This window comes from Bos taurus, chromosome X (genome assembly GCF_002263795.3).
Source record: "Bos taurus isolate L1 Dominette 01449 registration number 42190680 breed Hereford chromosome X, ARS-UCD2.0, whole genome shotgun sequence".
NCBI lineage: Eukaryota > Metazoa > Chordata > Mammalia > Artiodactyla > Bovidae > Bos > Bos taurus.
This window is the reverse complement of record NC_037357.1, coordinates 30,681,480-30,704,115: the sequence shown is the minus strand read 5'-3', so window position 1 is coordinate 30,704,115 and position 22,636 is coordinate 30,681,480. Positions and strand designations below refer to the sequence as shown.

Here is a 22,636-nt window from a genome sequence, read left to right as displayed (position 1 = left end):
ATCTTGCCAGGCCCAGAGTGACTCTCCTCCCCAGGATGGACTGCATCTGGAATACCATGTTCAGTCCTGGACATCACACACTCAAGAAAGAGTGATAACTGTCAGGCTCTGGTCAGAGAGCTGATGAACTTCCTGTGTGCTGAGTTCCTCACTATTGGTATTATTCAAAGACCACTTTCCAGGAATGAAAATCACACAAGAAAAGATTTTAAATCATAGAAGAGACTGGGCTAGATCATCTGTAAGGTCCCTTCTAATGCTGGGCTTCTGTTATTTTATATCTAAATTAGTATCTGGAGTTTATGCCAGATACTAAAATTAGCTTTCAGATTCAATCACCAATTTTGAATAATAAAAAGGTAGAACAATTTTTATCAGCTATAAGTATATGATTTTGTCCAAAGGGAGAAGAACTGTGGGACCTCTCAAAGTTCCCTGTCTGTCTCAACATTATCATTTAAATCTGCAAGAGATGAATCTACTACTGTGCGTGCATGCTAAGTTGCTTCAGTCGTGTCTGACTCTTTGTGACCCCATGAACTGTAGCCTGCCAGGCTCCTCTGTCCATGGGATCCTCCAGGCAAGAATACTGGAGTGGGTTGCTATGCCTACTAAAATACTAAAAACAGTCTAATAATGAGATGACAGTCTTTTTGCTAGTGCTTAAGTGGGATGGATATTCATTTTTAATTACATAGGGGAAGAAATATATTGGCTAAAAGTACTTCATATTTTATGAACTTATAGTTTTTCTTTTTTGAGAATAAGGTATGTACATTTGTAAGTATTAATATTTAATGACTGTTGAAAGATGTGAATCAACCTGTGCTGTGTTTAGTCTCTCAGTCCTGTTCGACTCTTTGCGACCCCATGGACCGTATCCCGCCAGGCTCCTCTGTCCATGGATTTTTCCAGGCAAGAATACTAGAGTGGGTTGATATGCTCTCCTCCAGGAGATATTCCCAACCCAGGTCTCCCATATTATGGGTGGATTCTTTATTGTCTGAGCCAGCAGGGAAGCTCTGAATCAACCTAGGTAAGATATTTCTCTTAAAATGGGACAGTTTGATTTTACTGGGCGAAAACATCAATTTATAAATTGGTTTTCACTCAACTTACTGCACTAGGTTGGAGGAGTATTTCATAAATGCAGATACTTTATTTAGACTATTTTTAAAGGTGGCTTCAGTGTTTGTATAATGTACTTATTATAAGTAGCTTGGGATAGTTTACATCTGCTATCTTCTTAAGCTCTAAAGCTTGAATCATCATTTGTTGTTTATGACCAACTCCAACACTCATTAAACTATTCTCTTAGCTTCACAACAAAGCACCTTATCAGACTTCTCTTTCTCCAATCCATTTAACTGTAGAAGTATTTTAAACAAATTATTTGAGTTTCTTTATTTTGCTATTCTCATTAGTAGTATAGATGTTATAATGCTTGTTTTGAACTTGAAATCTCTATAGAGAAACATGAAGAGATTTATGCAAAGTCACAGAAGAATTCAGTGGTAGAGTCTGGAATTAAACAATGGACACAATTTCGTGCTTGTATTTATACATCAAATTTTGTTAGAATAAACTCTGCATGATTTTTAATAAAAGCTTCATCTTTGTAATTCACATGTCAATTTATTTGAACTTTCTCCTTGAAAGGGCATCACATGCTGTACAAAATGAAATGTGTTTATTTGTGGTTAATCTCAGGAGCCATCATGTGCTTGATAAACACATTATATACAGAACCACAAAAAGACAAAGATAATGTGACTTGAAGCCTGAACTTTTTATCATTAAAACAGATGGAAAAACATCTGGTATATTCCATAATATTAGAGCTACACAGTACCCTGATTAATGCCACAGAAGACACTGCTTTCACAAAACTGGATCAGTGACTAAATTTCAAGCAATGCCATTAAGGTAAATTGAGGTTTAGAAATTTGTAAAGGAAAAGTATTAACAAGCATTTATGGAATGCCTTAAAATACTGCCTCAATTTACTTCACAATTATTTCTGATAAGCATTTTCATTTTAATGATGAAGACATTGAGGCTCAGAGGTTATCTTGCCTAACGTAAAGGGCAGAGTCAGGATTAAAAATCAGGTGTATCTCACTCCACTACCAATAGACTACACTGCCTCCTGAACATTTAACTACTGGTTTCAAAACAAGGACACTGGGAGGAATAAAATAAAACAGGAACTTACTTGTTGGAAAGAAAAATCTTATCAGAGATCTCAAGGCAGAAGTTTCATTCAGAGATTGTCCATCAGCATTTTCACTGCTCCACAGAATATAGTTATTTGCAGATACAGAATCCATATACCCTTAAGAAAAGTGAAATTATTAACCCCAACATAAAGTTATCACCTTCCTTGACCCTTTAAAACTAATTACCTTTGCTTAAATTAAATATGCAAAGTCTAAGAACTAACAGACATTGTATTTAAAACTCACAGCTGCTGCTGCTGCTGCTAAGTCACTTCAGTCATGTCCGACTCTGTGCAACCCCATAGACAGCAGCCCACCAGGCTCTCCCGTCCCTGGGATTCTCCAGGCAAGAACACTGGAGTAGGTTGCCATTTCCTTCTCCAATGCATGAAAGTGAAAAGGGAAAGTGAGGTTGCTCAGTCGTGCCCAACTCTTAGCGACCCCGTGGACTGGAGCCACCAGGCTCCTCCGTCCATGGGATTTTCCAGGCAAGAAAACTCATAGCAGCTAGATACAATTAATAATCAGAATACGTTTTTGCTGTGAAACAAAAAACTGAGTATTAAGTTTAAATAAATTAATTAAAAAATACATTTTAAGATGTTTAAACTATAGGCCGGAACATGCCATTGTTGAACTGTAAACTACAATAGTCAATTTGCCTCTGATAGTCTTGACATTCGGTGTGAAGATCACTCAGTCATGTCCTACTCTTTGTGACCGCATGGACTGTAGCCTGTCAGGCTCCTCTGTCCATGGAATTCTCCAGGTAAGAATACTGAGTGGGTAGCTGTTCCCTTCTGCAGGGGGTCCTCCCAACCCAGGGATCCAACCCAGGTCTTCTGCACTGCAGATGCATTCTTTACCATCTGAGCCAGAAGGGAAGAACAAGAACACTGGAGTGGGTAGCCTCCACTTGTGGAGGATCTTCCAGACCCAGGAATCGAACCAGGGTTTCCTGCATTGCAGGCGGATTTTTTACCAGTTAAGTTTCCAGAGAAGCCCTTGACATTCAGAAGCCCAGTCAATTAACAACTTGGAAACAGTATGTATTCCAATTAAATTAGATGCCATCACAGAAACTCTTGGCAAATATGTTGGCTTCTTTATTTACTGATTTAAAAAAAAAACAACAAGGTTTTAGACATTGTAAACATTATCTCCTTCCTCACCACTTCAGAACAATCTGGTTGTAGTTTTACTGGCATAATTCCCTCCTATATAAGGGGAGAGTATATCCATCCTCATTCCCATAATAAGGATTTGTCCATATCATTAAGGATTTTCCAACATTGTCTTTAATAACTTAACGGCATTCCATTATACAACTCTATTATAAATGAGTTGATAATTTCTCCCATACCAAGACATTTAAGTTTTTTACAATTTATTGATATTACAAAGAACACTGGAGAAGGGAATAGCAAAGCACTTCAGTATTCTTGCCTTGAGAACCCCATGAACAGTATGAAAAGGCAAAAAGATAGGACACTGAAAGAGGAACTCCCCAGGTCAGTAGATGCCCAATATGCTACAGAAGTGGAGAACTAACTCCAGAAACAATGAAGGGATGGTGCCAAAGCAAAAACAACACCCCAGTTGTGGACGTGACTGGTAATGGAAGCAAGATTGTAAAGAGCAATATTGCATAGGAACCTGGAATGTTAGGTCCATGAATCAAGGCAAATTGGAAGTGGTCAAACAGGAGAGGGCAAGAGTGAATGTCGACATTTTAGGATTCGGCAAACTAAAATGGACTGGAATGGGTGAATTTAACTCAGGTGACCATTATATCTACTACTGTGACCAAGAATCCCCTAGGAGAAATGGACTAGCCATCAGTCAACAGAAGAGTCCAAAATGCAGTATTTGGATGCAATCTCAAAAACGACAGAATGATCTCTGTTCGTTTTCAAGGCAAACCACTCAATATCATGGTAATCCAAGTCTATGCCCCGACCAGTAATGCTGAAGAAGCTGAAGTTGAATGGTTCTATGAAGACCTACAAGACTTTTTAAAACTAACACCCAAAAAAGATATCCTTTTCATTATAGGGGACTGGAATGCAAAAGTAGAAAGCAAGTAACAGGCAAATTTGGCCTTGGAGTACAGAATGAAGGAAGGCAAAGGCTCATAGAGCTTTGCCAAGAGAATGTACTGGTCATAGCAAACACCCTCTTTCAACAACACAAGAGGAGACTCTACACATGGACATCACCAGATGATCAACAGTGAAATCAGATTGATTATGTTCTTTGCAGCCAAAGATGGAGAAGTTCTATAAAGTCTGCAAAAACAAACCGGGAGCTGATTGTGGCTTAGATCATGAACTCCTTATTGCCAAATTCAGACTTAAATTGAAGAAAGTCAAGAAAATCACTAGACCATTCAGCTATGACCTAAATCAATCCCTTACGATTATACAGTGGAAGTGGGAAATAATACTTAAGGGACTAGATCTGATAGACAGCGTGCCTGATGAATTATGGATGGAGGTTCATGACACTGTACAAGAGACAGGGATCAAGACCATCCACAAGAAAAAGAAATGTGAAAAAGCAAAATGGCTCTTTGAGGAAGCCTTACAAAACACTGTAAAAAGAAGAGAAGGGAAAAACAAAGGAGAAAAAGAAAGATATACCCATTTGAATGCAGAGTGCCAAAGAATACCAAGGAGAGATAAGAAAGCCTTCCACACCAATCCGTGCAAAGAAATAGAGGAAAACAATAGAATGGGAAAGACTAGAGATCCCTTCAAGAAAATTAGAGATACCAATTCTATGGGAAATTGAAATACCAATTTCAAGGGAACATTTCATGCAAAGATGGGCTCGATAAACTACAGAAATGGTATGGACCTAACACAAGCAGAACATATTAAGAAGAGGTGGCAAGAATACACAGAAGAACTATACAAAAAAGATCTTCATGACCCAGATAATTATGATGGTGTGATCACTCACCTAGAGCCAGACATTCTGGAATGTGAAGTCAAGTGGGCCTTAAGAAACATCACTACGAACAAAGCTAGTGGAGGTGATGGAATTACAGTTGAGCTATTTCAAATCCTAAAAGATGATGCTGTGAAAGTGCTGCACTCAATATGCCAGCAAATTTGGAAAACTCAGCAGTGGCCACACGACTGGAAAAGGTCAGTTTTCATTCCAATCCCAAAGAAAGGCAATGCCAAAGAATGTTCAAACTAGTGCACAATTGCACTCATCTCATACACTAGTAAAGTAATGCTCAAAATTCTCCAAGCCATGCTTTAACAATATGTGAATCATGAACTTCAAGATGTTCAGGCCGGTTTTAGAAAAGGCAGAGGAACCAGAGTGTAGGAGACAGGAAGAATAAAAGAAAAGCATGTCCCGCTAAGGGCCACAAAAGAAATTTATAATTATTGATAAACTGGATGCTATGATACTCTTGGAACCAGTCCAGAGGGAAGAGTTCATAGTCTTGAAAACAAGATATGATCCTAGTTGCTTTAGGTATAGAGTTAGGTTATTTGACTTTTTTCTTGTTTCTTGAGGTTAAGCCTGTATTGCTATGAACATTCCCCTTAGCGCTGCTTTTACAGTGTCCCATAGGTTTTGGGTTGTTTTGTTTTCATTTTCATTCATTTCTATGCATATTTTGATTTCTTTTTTGATTTCTTCTGTGATTTGTTGGTTATTCAGAAGTGTTGTTCAGCCTCCATATGTTGGAATTTTTAACAGTTTTTCTCCTGTAATTGACATCTAATCTTACTGCATTGTGGTCAGAAAAGATGCTTGGAATGATTTCAATTTTTTGAATTTACCAAGGCTAGATTTATGGCCCAGGATGTGATCTATCCTGGAGAAGGTTCCATGTGCACTTGAGAAATTTAGTTTCACTTTTTAAATGTAAATCTTTAATTCACCTGGAAAACATTTTGATATATGAAGTAGGGATACATTTTTTTCCAGTTTTCTTAAGTCCATTTATTAAATCCATCCTTTCCTACTTATGATATCACCAGAATATTCTAAGTCCTCAGTCATAGATTTGTTTCTTGACTTCCTATTTTGTTCCATTGAACTATCCATTCATGCACCAATAAGCTTTAGTAATTGATCTGGCAATCTTTTCATTAATCCTCATTATCAAAATTTTATTCTCAACTCTGAAGAATTTTTTAGATGAAACTTAGAATCATTCTGTCAGTTCAAAGAATCCTAAAAATATTTTTATGGTAATTATGTTCCTTATTTAACATTCGTTCAAAAACATTTATTGTGTGCCTTGTATACCTAGTTTGAATTTTCTTAAATGTAGATTCATTGAGAGATAATGGATAACAGTACAAAATTACCTCACTCAAGAATCTCACTCATTCAAGTCTCTTTTTTATCTCCCCGAGTAAGGTTTATAGTTACATTCATATAGGTCCTATACCATTCTTATTACACTTATTTCCATATGTCAAGTATATTTTCTTTTTATATGAATATGATCTACTTCACCACATTTTCTAGCTGATTACTGCTGGTATGTAAGAAAGGCAAGGAGTTTATTTTCTAACTTACTACTTTATTTTACTCTCCTTAGTGCTCATTGGTCTTCAGTTTCATTTCAGATCTATACAACCACAATATCACTAAATACAGATGAAGACAGAAATTTCTGGCTTAAGAAAGAAATTTTTTACTAATTAAGAATGTACTCCCCTAGTCCTAATTTACTATAAATTTTCTGTTATTTTGCTTTATTTTTAAGCAAGAATGGAAGTGGGATTTTATCAAATGTTTTTAATATTTACTACCATGATGGTATTTTCCTCTGCCTCTTAATTGTTGAAGATTAACATATTTCCCAATATTAAAATATTCTTGCATTCCTGAAATAAAGCCCAAAGTATTAATGCTGTATACAGAATTTGTGGATCAACATTTCTAAGTCAAGTGTGCCTGCAGCTTTCTGTTGTTTGCTATCTCTATAGGTTTTGGCATGACAGTTATATCTTCTTTCTAAAATAATCTGGGAAGCTTTTCATATTTTTTTCTATACTTAAACAGTTTAAACAGAATAGGAAATATTTGATCCATTAAAGGTTTGGAAAAACTCATCCATAAAGTCTGAGTCTGTAAGTTTTGAAGGGGGATTGTTCCTCTCTAGATGGTTCTATTCTATAGAAAATAACTACTGCTTCATGCTCATGAGTTTAATTTTCCTAGGAAATCATTTGCTTATAAAGTAATTATCAAGACTGAATCATAAGAATATTCACTTGCAATTTTTAAATCTCCTTTATATCAATGAAATATTCTTTCTTATTTTAATGAGACCAGCTTCCATACACATGTACCTGAGTGTATATTCTCAGCCTGTAGGGTACTTTATTGCAATATGAACTTTATTATATGAATATGAACTTTGTTATACATGTTAAATCAATCTAATTGTATTATTCAAACGGTCAATATTTTTACTTTTTTCTGTCAAGGACTAAAATATGTGTATCATAGTTTGCCACTACAATTGTATATTTGTCCATTCCCACTTCAATTTCTAAAACCATTTGTGTTATATATTTTAGCATTATGCATAAATGTTCATCATTATAGTTTTATCTTCACTGTGTATTACAATATCTTGGCAATGTTAAAAATACCTCATTTTGTTCTGTTTGTTTTATCCTAACCCCTACTCGTTCAATAAATATGTTTTTAATGCCTATTATATTTGAGGTTTTGGGAATATATCAGTGAACAGATCAGGTAAGATCCCTACCCTCATGAAGTTCACCATATAGTGGAGAAAACAAAAAAAGTAAACTAACAAATAATTATGGGCTTCCCTGATAGCTCAGTTGGTAAAGAAACTGCCTGCAATGCAGGAGACCCCAGTTCAATTCCTGGGTTGGGAAGATCGCTGGAGAAAGGATAGGCTACCCACTCCAGTATTCCTGGGCTTCCCTTTTGGCTCAGCTAATGCCTATTATATTTGAGGTTTGGGGAATACATCAGTGAACAAATCACATAAGATCCCTACCCTCATGAAGCTTATGATGTAGTAGAGAAAACAAAAAAAAGTAAACTAACAAATTAAATAACTATAAATTGCAATGTGTTCTATGAGGAAAGTGGATATCAATATAATATAGGGTAGAGGATCTACTTTAAACAGGAGCTGACCTCTCTGAGATATTTCAGCTTACAAAAAAAAAAAAAAAAAAAAGATTAGGAGAAACTGACCATACAAGGGGCTTGGAAGCCCAGGAAACAAGAAATTAGATTAATATTGCCAGCCATATTTTGCCAGATTAGAGAGCTCATTGCTCTGCATCATACAGGAAAGGAACCACAGTTGGAAGGAGCCTTGACAGGATCTTTGTGTTCTGTACTGCCATTTGTTCACTCAGTGCCGACCTTGACTACCCTTGTCAACACGCCATCTGAAGAAGTATCAGCTGGCAGTGGCATAAAGCGACTTGAATCTCCATACCAGGTTGTCTTCTGCAGGGGGTGTGCTCTCTGGAGTCCTTGCAGGATGCAAATTGATCTCCAACTCAGGGTACTCTAGCCTCCAAACCCTCCCAGACAGGCTTGGCTTTAGCTGAAGTGAAATACAGGTATGCTGCAACTTCTCTCAGTAGTGTCTAGCTTGGCTATCTTTTAGAAATCCCTCCAAATTTTTGGTATATAAATAAAGATAGCACCCTTCTTGGCTCTCTGAGTTTTCAACTATTACAGATATTTTGGTCACTTCAATGGGTACAAAAGAAAGAGGCAATTAAATGTTTACTCAGGTAAGCACCCATCAGCAGCAGCCTGAACCAAAAGCCTCCAGCATGTTTAATCTGCTCCCTACCACTGCTCTTTTCCCTACTCTGAAAGACAATTATTTTAAAATTAACATGAGCACTATTTCCTAAAGTATGTATAAATATCATCAGCATTACATGATTTGATTTTAGGTGGAACACAGCTGAGTATTTATGGGTGTATTTAATTTTCACTATTTAGGTATTTATTATGAAAGTGTAGAAAAAAATATACACGACTAGTATAGAAAAACTACCATGACACCAAACAAGGTTTGACACCACTCACCATATGGCAAACCTTTATAAAAATCCCCTTTGATATCCCTGTTCTTTCATTCTCAGAAGCAGCTGTCCTTTTCTCTCTCCAGTATCTCCCATCAGCCAGTGCCCAGGTCTTTTCAGAGCTTCCTCTTCACCTTATTAGGCTCCATACTCTTTCCCCTCCCCCATTGTTTTTCATATGCAGAATAATTCTATCCTCTATGCTTCTAATTTGCATCTGTACACTCATTAAGCTCAGCAAATAAAAGATTAGGAACAAGCATCCCTAAATGGCAACAAGAAATGGTAAAGAACCAATTATGTTTCCCTGTCACAAAGAATTTTTATTTTTTAATTTCCCTGTTACCAAAAAAAAAAAAAAAAAGACTGAAGATCTAACTAAGTTTCAAAGTGAAAAAATAAAACAGACTCAAAGCTGTGGGCTTCATGGGCATGTGACCTGTGCAGTCTACAGCATGTGACTCTTAAAAAAGTCCTGCTGCTGCTGCTGCTAAGTCGCTTTAGTCCTGTCCAACTCTGTGCGACCCCACAGACGGCAGCCCACCAGGCTCCCCAGTCCCTGGGATTCTCCAGGCAAGAACACTGGAGTGGGTTGCCATTTCCTTCTCCAATGCATGAAAGTGAAAAGTGAAAGTGAAGTCGCTCAGTCGTGTCTGACTCTTAGCGACCCCATGGACTGCAGCCTACCAGGCTCCTCCGTCCATGGGATTTTCCAGGCAAGAGTACTGGAGTGGTTCGCCAATGCCTTCTCCAAAACAGTCCTACAGTTGGTTTAATGTTCTTCTATCATCTTGAAATTCATAATACATTTTGAACAAGGGAGCCCCCTGTCCTACATTTTCATTTGAAAAATCATGATGCCAGCCCTGCTCTGTAGTGAAGTATGTCAGATGAAGAACTAGATTAAAGGGTGAAAAGACAGAATGTGAACAGTAGCTAATGGTATTGTTAGGGGAAGCACACAGATTGAGACTGCCCACCCTGGCCAGGCACTATAGTAACCATTTGCATGAGTTGTTTTATGACAGGAGATACTGATAAGGAATACGGAACTAATGAGCCACCACCAACCAGAAGAGTTCGAGAAAGGTCTAAAGGAGACACCGCATGTCCGTCCACTTCCCAGAATCCCTCTCGCTAGCATCCAACTTGGCTGAGTGATGTGTGCGCCACCAGGAAAGACTCTGAATTAGAGTGATTGGTCAAAGACCACCCGGAAACTAATCCCATCACCATAAAACCCGAGACTTCGAGCCACGTGGCAGAGCAGTTTTCCTGGGTTCCCTTACCCTACTGCTCTCCACCCGGGTGCCCTTTCCCAATAAAATCTCTTGCTTTGCCAGCACATGCATCTCCTCAGACAATTCATTTCCGAGTGTTAGACAAGAGCCCAGTTTCGGGCCCTGGAAGGGGTCTGCTTTCCTGCAACAGTATCAGCTTGAAGAGGATTTTGCTAGGGCTTTATTTGAGGGTCTACCTATGCTGCAGTCTTTTCTGGGCCTCAGCCTCAAATAGACCTGAATTTGCATTCTGACTCTGCCAGGTACTAGCTAGTCAACTTGGACAAATTAGTAAACTTATCTTTGCCTCAGTTTACTCATCTGAAAAATGGGAATAGAATTTACTTTGAAGAATTCTAAGCATTACATGAAATCATACATGAAATGCTTAGTACAATGTAAAACCATAAATATTTCATCATATGTCTTTCACTTTTTAAACTGTTTCTAACTTTAATAACATTACTTTGTTTTCATGATACTGATTTTTATAAATAATTCTCTTAATCACAAATATGACCAGTTTTCCATTTATAACAGTGCTACAGTTTCCTTTTAAAACAAATGCATTTATATTAAAAAGTGAGGCAATTTAAAGAAAATATGAATAACTGGTAGCATTAAGATCACAAATTATGAAGGTGTTATACAAATGACTGAGGCAGGAGAAACACCTGCCTAATGAAATCCCAATTTTTAGACAAGATAACTGAAACCTAAACAGGTAAAACGATTCCTCAAAAGTCACATAGCAAGTCAGTGGCAGAATCATGATGACTCAAGTCTCCTAACTCCTAGTTCGGGGTTCCTCCAACTACACCGCATATACAAATGGTTAAAGCAAGACCAAAGTTCGTGCTTAGTGTGGTACCAGGCAGTCAATCGAGGTGCACTGCCTCATTTACTCACCAAGCATAACAGAGAAATGAAGTATAATAATACAAAAACTAGTCAAGAGGTTCCCCGCCCCCCATGGAGCTAAAACATTCTGAATATGTTACCTACTGGTCAATCTTTATTTCTCTTTTTTAATCTCCCCCCAAAATAGACATGCAATAAGGACTAACCCAGTAAGTTAGAGAACTGGTGGAGGAAATGGGATCAAATTCCCAGTCCTGATCTACTGGTCTCTTCATCCTGTATGCCACTAGTTTATATGCCTTGTGCATAAAAACAACCTGAAAAGCAAGGTTAAAATGACAATACAACCTGGAGCTATCCCAGCAGTTACTTCAGATCCCTCAACCTCAATTCCCCCTGGTGGCATTAAATCTAAGAGAACTCAGAAGGGCCTGTCTATGAAGAAGGGAAATTTTAGCTCTGGGACCAAGTACCCTGATTTCACTGCAATACTCCAAGGGCATGGCCAAATTATTTTTATTTATTTTACCCTGAATATACTCTGACCACCTGATACAAAGAGCCGATTCATTGCAAAAGACACTGATGCTGGGAAAGACTGAAGGCAAAAGAGAAGAGGGCAGAAGGGGATGAAATTGTTAGACAGCATCACCGACTAAATGGACATGAATTTGAGCAAACTCTAGGAGATAGTGAAGGACAGGGAATCCTGGCATGGGGTCGCTAAGAGTCAGATATGACTTAGCAACTGAATTAACAACAACAGTATGTATTAGTTTGCTAGGGTCATTGTAAGAAAGCACCATAAACCTAGTGGCTTTAACAACAGAAATTTATTGTTTCAACAATTCCGGTGGCCAGAAGTTCAAAATTGAGATGTCAACAGGGTTGATTCTTTCTGAGAACTGTGAAAGAAAGCCTCTCTCCTTGGCTTATAGATGGCTGTCTACTCCCCGTGTCTATTCATATAGTCTTTATGCTATCAATGTCTATCTCTCTGTTCAAATCTCTCCTTTTTATAATGAAACCATTCATACTGGATTAGGGCCCACTTCACTTTAACTTGATTACCTCTATAAACACCTTATCTCCAAATCAGGTCACATTCTGAGGTACCAGTACAAAAAACGTACTACAACATTTTTTGATGCAGGGAGGGGGGAGATACACGTCAACCCATCGCATAATTGAGTTAAATCATTTTAAATGCAAAATGATTTTTAATCCATCCAGTCATATGTTACCTTTTGAGGATCTGGGAAATTTGACAACATGAAGAATGAATCATGGATTATTTTAAGAGAAAATATGTTAAACCTATATTGGAAAAAGTCCTCATGGAAATAAAGAAATTACACTGAATAACAGTATTCTCTTTTTCAAAGAGATCTACTCAAAACAGAAGTAGAAAATGAAGAACTCATGAACTAAGAAAATACAACAATATATAGTTGTATTTTCTAAATTACTTTTTCAGAGAATGAAAAAGGTCTCAGTTTGTAAGGTTCTCAGTTTTATTTGTAACTAACATTTACAAATACATTAAAAGTAATTCAGAAATACTTTGTATTTTAGATGAATAGTAGGAAAAATACATATGAATAATCTTAAATAATATGATTTGTAAATGATCATTTAAAATGCATCTTAAAATATTTTTCTAAGAGCAGGAATCATATTTTTCTACCTTACTTAAAATAGTTGATAAAAGAATGCATAACGTATACTTTATTTAACACTAAATTTTATCCCCAAGCAGCCATGACACAGTATATAGTGGTTTCTGTTCCTTTAACTTACAATGCCTCTGCCCAATTTTTGCCTCCTCCTTTTGACTGTGGAGGACCTTAGCTGAAGAGATGGAAGGACTCTGGGGAGGGCAGGGAGAGAGAAGTCACTGAGATTAGACGTGGGGATCATGGAAGGTCTTTGGGTTTGAAGCTGGAGCTTGAGGGAAGGAGGGAGGGAAGAATACTGTGGGAAACCCAAGTTCTTTATGCAGAGGAGGAGACAAAATACCATAGTGAGGGGGTTGGGAGGGAGGGCAGCCTGAAGGAGGTAAGGTAGACAAGGCCCTTTCTTGACAAGGGTATCTTTGAGCTAAGAGAGCAGGCTGTGGGGAAAGGAAAAGTACTGGATTTGGGGGCAGGGCAGCAAGAAAGATCTGGAGGAGCAAAGACTTTGAGTGAGGAAAGTGAGGCCACAAGAGCACTGAGTAGGAGGAAAAGAAGACTTCTGAGAGGAGAGTACCTGTGGGTGGTGAGGAAGAAAAACCTATGAGTTGGGGAGATTAGGGGGCCTTTGGAGGGCCAAAACAAGCATCTAGGGGAGGGGGGTGAGCAAAGGTCTCAAGGAGGGTAAATAAGAGAAGGAAAAGATTTTGACTGAGGAGATCTTTGTGAAGGTATGTTAAGAGTGAGAAGAACAATGAAGGCATTTTAAGAGGGAGGTGAGAGAGTAAAGACCTTGAGTGAGGGGAGTAAAGGGCTTTGTGAAATAAAGAAGAAAAGTTTTTGAATGAGGGGAGAGAAGGCTTGTATGGTGATCCAAGAAAAGTCATTATGGGGAGGTAAAGAATGAAAGGACCTTGACTAAAGGTTAAGAAGAACTTCTGGAGTGGTGATGAAGAGGGGAAAGCACTTGTGAGAATAGAAGAGGAAAGGGATTCGTGGCTGAGGTGACAGCAGGAGTGTCTTCGTGAGCATACGTAAAGGAGAAAAGTTCTTTGAGAAAGGTGAGGGAGTTTAGTACTATGTGGAGAGAGGGAAGTTCCTACTTTGTGAAAGGATTGGAGGGAAAGAGGCCTTACAGGGGAAGAAGGGAAGTCATTTTGTGAGGTTAGAGGAGGCAGGGATGGCAACCATGAAAAAAAGGGAAGGGCTTCCCTGGCGGCTCACTGGTAAAGAATCTGCCTGCAATGCAGGAGACCCGGGTTCGATCCCTGGGTTGGGAAAATCCCTTGGAGAAGGACATGGCAACACACTCCAGTATTCTTGACTAGAGAATTCTATGGACAGAGGAGCCTGGTGGGCTACAGTCCATGGGATCGAAGAGAGTCAGACATGACTGAGCTACTAACACGTTCACTTCCACTTTTGTGAGAGGAAGTGAGCAAGGAAAGGTCTTTGAGAAAGGAGGTGATGTAGAAATGAATTTGATAGGTTAGGTAAGGGGGGTTAGTAAGGTGAGGTTAGAGGTGGAAGAGCTTTAAGAGAGGAAGTGTGGAGGTTAGCACTTTGATCAGTGAGGTGAAGGAGCTTAGTAATGATAAATAGGAAAAGGAGTACATCAAGGCTGTATATTGTCACACTGCTTATTTAACTTATATGCAGAGTACATCATGAGAAACGCTGGGCTGGAAGAAGCACAAGCTGGAATCAAGACTGCCGGGAGAAATATCAATAACCTCAGATATACAGATGACACCACCCTTATGGCAGAAAGTGAAGAAGAACTAAAGAGCCTCTCAATGAAAGTGAAAGAGGAGAGTGAAAAAGTTGGCTTAAAGCTCAACATTCAGAAAACGAAGATCATGGCATCCAGTTCCATCACTTCATGGCAAATAGATGGGGAAACAATGGCTGACTTTACTTTTGGGGGCTTCAAAATCACTGCAGATGGTGACTGCAGCCATGAAATTAAAAGACGCTTACTCCTTGGAAGGAAAGTTATGACCAACCTAGACAGCATATTAAAAAGCATAGACATTACTTTGCCAACAAAGGTCCATCTAGTCAAGGCTATGGTTTTTCCAGTAGTCATGTATGGATGTGAGAGTTGGACTGTAAAGAAAGCTGAGCGCCAAAGAATTGATGCTTTTGAACTGTGGTGTTGGAGAAGACTCTTGAGAGTCCCTTGGACTGCAAGGAGAACCAACCAGTTCATCCTAAAGGAGATGAGTCCTGGGTGTTCATTGGAAGGACTGATGTTGAAGCTGAAATTCCAATACTTTGGCCACCTGATGTGAAGAGCTGACTCATTTTAAAAGACCATGATGCTGGAAAAGATTGAGGGCAGGAGGAGAAGGGGATGACAGAGGATGAGATGGTTGGCTGGCATCACCGACTCAACAGACATGGGTTTGGGTGAACTCCGGGAGTTGGTGATAGACAGGGAGGCCTGGCGTACTGAGGTTCATGGGGTCACAAAGAGATACAACTGAGCGACTGAACTGATAGTGATTATGAGATAGGAGATAATAAAAAGTTCTTAGGAGAAATGAGGGATGGAAGTCATTCATGAGGGAAAGAAGGGTGTTTGTGCAAGTTGGTGAGGAAATTTAGTAGCTTGTGAAAGGAAGCTAGGGAAGAAGACCTTTTAGAGAAGACCTATTTTAAGTAAAGACACTGAAACACTCATCAAAACTTCCCTATAAAGAAAAGTCGCTTCATTGGTGATTTCTATCAAATATTTAAAGAAGTAATACTAATCCTTCTCAAACTCTTCCAAAAACAGAAAAAGAGGGAACAGGTCTTTCCTCATTCTATGATGCCAGTATTAACCTTATACCAAAGCCAGACAAAGATACCACAAGAAAAAAAATATACAAACCAATATCACATATAAATACAGATACAAAATACTGGCAAATCAAATGCAACTGCATATTAAAAACAGTATACAAAATAACCAAGTGGGGTTTAATCCCAAGAATCCAAGGATGGTTCAACATAATAATATCAATGGAACACACCACCTTAACAGAATGAAGGAAAAAAAAACTCACATGGTCATCTCAATTGGTACGGAGAAAATATTTGGCAAAATCCAACAACTTTTATGATCAAACCACTCACCAAACTATGAATAGAAGGGATTTTCCTCAATATGATAAAAAGCATTTATGAAAAATCAACAGCTAACATCATAATCAATAGCGAAAAACCAAAAGCTTTCCCTTTAAGATTAGAAGAGAAGGATGCCCACTTCTACCACTGCTATTCAACACTGTATTGAAAGTTCTAGTCAGAGCAAGTAGAATATAAAATGAAATAAAAGACATCCAAAATGTAAAGGAAAAACAACTATCTCTATTCACAGATAAAATAATTCTATAGGCAGAATATTTTTTAAAGTTCACAAAAAAACTTACTAGATCTCATACAATTCAGCCAAGTTGTAGGGTACAAGATCAACATGCAAAAGTAAGTTGTGCTTCTATACACCAGCAATAAATAATCCAAAAAGAAAATTAAGAAAACAACTCCATTTACAATAGCACCCAAAAGAATGAAATATCGAGGACTAAATTTGACCAAGGAGGTTAACAACTTGTATAATGAATACTGTAAAACATTGCTGAAATAAATTAAAGAAGATATCCATTAATGGAAAGACATGCCATGTTCATAGCTTGAAAGACTTAATGCTGTTATGATGGCAATACTGTCCACTGTGATCTACAGATTAAATACAATCTCTATCAAAACTTATGACCTTTTTGCATAAATAGAAAAGTTAGTCCTCAAATTTATATGGAATTATAAGAGGCCTTGAATACTCAAAGCAATATAAGAAGGAACAAAATTGAAGGAATCACATGTCCAACTTTCTCGACTTGCTACAAACCTATAGTAATCAGAGTATGGTACTGGCACAGGAACAGACACATAGACCAACAGAACAGAACTTAAGAGTCCATCAATAAACCTATAGGTCTATGGTCAACTGATTTTCAACAGGGTGCCAAGACTATGCGAAGGGGAATGAATAGTCTCTTCAACAAATGGCACTGAAATAACTGGATCAGTTCAGTTCAGTTCAGTCGCTCAGTCATGTCCGACTCTGCAACCCAATGAATCACAGCACGCCAGGCCTCCCTGTCCATCACCAACTCCTGGAGTTACTCAAACTCATGTCCATTGAGTCAGTGATGCCATCCAGACATCTCATCCTCTGTCGTCCCCTTCTCCTCTTGCCCCCAATCCCTCCCAGCATCAGAGTCTTTTCCAATGAGTCAACTCTTTGCATGAGGTGGCCAAAGTACTGGAGTTTCAGCTTTAGCATCAGTCCTTCCAATGAACACCCAGGACTGATCTCCTTTAGAATGGACTGGATGGATCTCCTTGCAGCCCAAAGGACTCTCAAGAGTCTTCTCCAATACCACAGTTCAAATATTCACATGCAAAAGAACGTTAGACCCCTAACATGCACCACAAACAAAAATTAATACAAACCAGATCAACAACCTAAATATAAGGACTAAAACCACAAAACTATTAAAATAAAACAGATGAATGGATAAAGAAGCTGTGATGCATACATACAATGGAATATTACTCAGCCACAAAAAGAACATGTTTTGAGTCAGTTCTAATGAGGTGGATGAACCTAGTGCCTATCATACAGTGAAGTCAGAAAAACAAATATTGTACACTAATTCATATATCTGGAATCTAGAAAGATAGTATTGATGAATCTATTTGCAGGGCAACAATGGAGACTCAGACATAGAGAAGACTTACCAATATGGGGGCGGAAGCAGGAAGGAGAGGGTGGAACAAATGGAGAGAGTACAGTGGAAACATATACATATTACATTTTACCATATGTAAAATATATAGCCAAAGGGAATTTGCTGTTTGACTCAGGGAACTCAACCTAGAGGGGTGGGATGGGGTGGGAGAAGGGAGGCGGAATCAAGAGAGAGGGGACATATGTATACCTATGGCTGATTCATGTTGATATATGGCAGAAACCAACACAATACTGTAAGGAAAGTATCATTCAACTAAAAATACATAAATTTTTTAAAAAGAAAACCTACAGAATGAGAGAAAATATTTAAAAATCACATATTCTGAATATATGAAGAACTCTTACAGCTCAGTAACAAAACCACAAACAATCCACTTTTAAATGGTTAAATGATTTGAATAGGTATTTCTGCAAAGAGCATATGAAAAGCTACTCTATATCATTAGTCATTAGGGAAACACTAATGAAAACCACAATACGATACCACTTCACTTGCACTAGGATGGCGCTCATAAATAATGGAGATGGTAAAAAATCCTGGTTAAATGAGGACCTTCATACACTGTCATGGGCTTCCTAGGGAGTGCTGTGCTGTGCTGTGTACTAAGTCGCTTCAGTCATGTCTGACTCTTCACAATCCTATGGGCTATTGCCTGTCAGGCTTCTCTGTCCATGGGATTGTCCAGGAAAGAATACTGGAGTGGGTTGCCATTTCTTTCTCCAGGGGATCTACCCCACCTAGGAATTGAATCAGTGTCTCTTAAGTCTCCTGCATCAGCAGGTGGGTTCTTTACCATTAGTGCCACCTGGGAACCTGCCTGCCAATGCAGGAGATGTAAGAGACATGGGTTTCACCACTGGTTGGGAAGATGCCCTGGAGAAGATGGCAACCCACTCCAGTAATCTTGCCTGGAGAATCCCAGGGACAAATGAACCTGGTGGGCTACAGTCCATAGGGTCCCAGAGTCAGACATGACTGAAGAGACTTAGCACACAGCACACATACACTGTCAGTGGCTCAACCACTTTGGAAAAAATTGGGGACTTCCTCAAACAGGTCAACATGGAATTCCCATTTGACCTAGCAATTCCACTCCTAGGTACATGCCCAGGAGAACTGAAAACATACACAAAAATTTGTAGAAGAATATTCATAACAATGGGGCTTCCCTGGTAGCTCAGCTATAAAAACCTGCCTGCAATGCAGGAAACCCTGGTTCAATTCCTAGCTTGGCAAGAGCCCCTGGAGAAGGGAACGGCACTCCACTTCAGTATTCTTGGGCTTCCCTGGTGGTTCAGATGGTAAAGAATCCACCTGCAATGCGGGAGACCTGAGCTTGATCCCTGGGTTGGGAAGATCCCCTGATGAAGAGCATGGTAACCCACTCCAGTATTCCTGCCTGGAAAATCCCCATGCACAGAGGAGCCTGGCGGACTACAGTCCATGGGGTCGTAGAGTCGGGCATGACTGAGTGACTAAACACATTCATAACAGTATTATTCAAAATACCCAGCAAGTGGAAAGAGAAAAACCCTGAGGAAAAACCCAAAAGCCCAGCAATTTGATAAATGGACAAACAAAATGGAGTATATTCATACCACAGAATAGTATTCAGCCATAAAAAAGGGATGAAGCACCAATACATATGCTACAACGTCCCAAAATCTCGAAACCATTACACCAAATAGAACAAGCCATATACAAGGAAGGACAAATATTACATGTTCCCATGGATAGTAAAAGTCCAAAACAAATCCATAGGGACAGGGCCTGGGAAATGAGGAGTAACTGCAGTCTTAGTGGGTATAGGTTTAAATTCGGGGTGAGGAAAATATTTTGGAACTAGAGAGAGGTGGTGGCTGCTCAACGTTTCAATATCTAAATGCCACCACACTGTTCACTACCAGTTCATTTTATGTTCCGAGAATTTCACCTCCGTTTTGTTTTATAAAATGGCGGGAGGTGAGAGGGGGTAGGGCTTTGTGCAGGCAAGTGGGGAGGGAAGGTTTTTCTGAGCTGACAGAAGGGACGGAAGGTGCTTCTGAAGGGAGAGAAGGAGGGAAGCCATTTGTCTATCAATAAGAGGGCCGACTGTGAGGGAGGCATGGATGGCCTTCGCACCACAGCGCGCAGAGGTTCCCCCCTCCTTTGACATCTTCCCCTCCCCCTCCCCCTCCAGTTCCCCTGAGGGACCCCTGCGCAATGTCCTCCGGGCAGGCACTCACCAGTACTCATGTAGAAGCACAGCAGCAGGAGGAACCAGAAACCTAGCAGGAACAGCCCGAAGCGCTGGCTGACCCACACCTTTAGTGTAGACCGGCGTGTCCCACCCCGGACGCCGTGCACAGATGCGGCCTGCCCCCTAGACTGCTGTGCGGACGCCATGCTACCCCTAGGCTGTGACCCCATCGCTGGGTTCTCCGCACGGTTCTCCGCACTGCTCTCCCCTCCCAAATTGACCTTCTTGGAGCGCGCCCGCCGCAGTGCTCGGATCCTTGCCCGGGTCCTCGACCGAATCCTCCCCCGGGTCGACTTTCTATCAGTAGGCATAATTCGGGGTGGCTGCCACGCTGAGGTACTCCCTCTCTAATGGCCGCCCAAGACCCAGAAGACCTCGGGGCAGTGACGCTTACGTGACAGCCTCTCCCCTGCGGCACGTGCGGCTCTCGTGCCGTTCCCAGGCCACGCCCATTCGTAAGGGCGTGGCCTGTCTAGTTGTTTGTGCCCATGCGCCCCACGCAAGGCCCGGCCCTTCTAGGGTGTGGTAAACGTTGTCTAATGAATGAGTGGACCCAAACGGCCTGTGCCAGCTGCTGAGCGGCATCAAGCACCACCAAAAAGCCTCGCTGGAATTCGTACATCAGCCTTGGCTCTTAATTCCGCTTCAAAGTCAGTCCTCTGACACCTCTGTGGTCACCACATTTAGTCACTGCAACACCGCCAGATAAATGTGGCTTTTTAAATGTACGTTTTCATTAATTAAAATTAAATGGAATTAAGAAATTGCTTTCTCAATCCCCGTAGCCCCGTACCAAGTGTTTGGTAGCTACACACGGCTCTGGTGACCATATCAGACAGGGGGAAAAAAACGAGGATCTCCGTCATGGCAGAAAGTCGTTACGGGAAGCGCTGGATGGGACAAGTGGCCGTTGGGACTATGATATATATTCGGGTGCTTGCTACCCTGCAGTAGGAGCTTTTAAGTGGAACAACATGGTATTTGCCTTTAGAGACCTTAAGGTTGTTATGAATAAATTATACAGTGGGACAATATGATAATACAAAGTGCGTGTTGCTGCTGCTGCTAAATTGATTCAGTCGTGTCCGACTCTATGCAACCCCACAGACGGCAGCCCACCAGGCTCCTCTGTCCTTGGGATTCTCCAGGCAAGAATACTGGAGTGGGTTGCCATTTCCTTCTTCAATGCATGAAAGTGAAAAGTGAAAGTGAAGTCGCTCAGTCGTGTTCGACTCCTAGCGACCCCATGGACTGCAGCCTATCAGGCTCCTCCGTCCATGGGATTTTCCAGGCAAGAGTACCGGAGTGGGTTGCCACTGCCTTCTCTGCAAAGTGTGTGAGGAACACAAAAAAGAGACTCAGAACCCTTCAGTTTGATTCCCATCATTTGTCACTAATGAATTAGGTGCCTGCCTTCTCCTGTGCCTCAGTGCTGCATGTGTAAAATGAGAGAGTTAACATTGTCTGTCCCCTCCTGATTCTAAAATCTGACACTTGGGCAAAATCCCATTAACTCGCTTGGTTTGGGCACATCTGGAAAAGCATCTTGTAGGTGATGCTGGAGCATTTGTTCAACTACCTTGGTCTAGTTTTCAAGTGATGTGAAGACGATCCCCTTCAACTGCATTTCCATCTGTTTTCTTACTAAATTTTACTCTGACCTTCCAAATGGTTTTCTACTAATTGTATTCTATTGTCCTTGTTATTCTTTCCAATGTTAATAAGCATTCTATAGTGTAGCAGGGAGGCGGAGAAGGCGATGTCACCCCACTCCAGTACTCTTGCCTGGAAAATCCCATGGATGGAGGAGCCTGGTAGGCTGCAGTCCATGGGGTCGCTAAGAGTCAGACAGGACTGAGCGACTTCACTTTCACTTTTCACTTTCATGCATTGGAGGAGGAAATGGCAACCCACTCCAGTGTTCTCGTCTGGAGAATCCCGGGGACGGGGGAGCCTGGTGGGCTGCCGTCTATGGGGTCACACAGAGTTGGACAGGACTGAATCGACTTAGCAGCAGCAGCAGCATAGTGGGGAGGAAGAAGGAATTTTTCCTACATAAATAATTCTTGAAATGTAGCATACTCCACCTCACCCCCACATCTAGGAGCAATTCATAATGCTCTGTAGTTTATTAAAGGAGCTGACAGAAAAAGGCACTGCTTTCCTTCCCTTTTATCTTTTTTTAATCTCTCTCTCTCTCTTTTTTTTTTTTTTGGCCTCAACTTTTCCAAAACTAATTTGACCAGAGGACAACTGTATTAACAGCTTTTGAAATTACTGTCTTCAGCTGTGAGTTGAAGTGTCTGAGAAAAGTGTCTGAGATTTTACTGTACTTCTGAGTAACAAGGCAGACTGCCATAGTCTCACAAATGCTGGCAGAAGATGCAAGACTGCTGGGTTAAGGACAAAGGACAAAACCTCCCCAAGACATGCAGACACTCGAGAGACTCATGAACAATTGTCCAACAGCAACCTCATCCGTG

At 40.2% G+C, this 22,636-nt stretch overlaps 1 protein-coding gene across 1 annotated transcript in view; it reads right to left on the bottom strand.

Moving 5' to 3' along the window:
- FMR1NB (FMR1 neighbor) overlaps positions 1–20,525 on the bottom strand; it is a 39,521-nt gene extending 18,996 nt beyond the window's left edge. The window contains 2 exon segments of the mRNA NM_001102262.2: positions 2,216–2,335; positions 20,140–20,525. Coding sequence (NP_001095732.1) covers positions 2,216–2,335; positions 20,140–20,464 — 445 coding nt within the window. The 5' untranslated portion in view covers positions 20,465–20,525.
- Between the last annotated feature and the right edge of the window lie 2,111 nt (positions 20,526–22,636).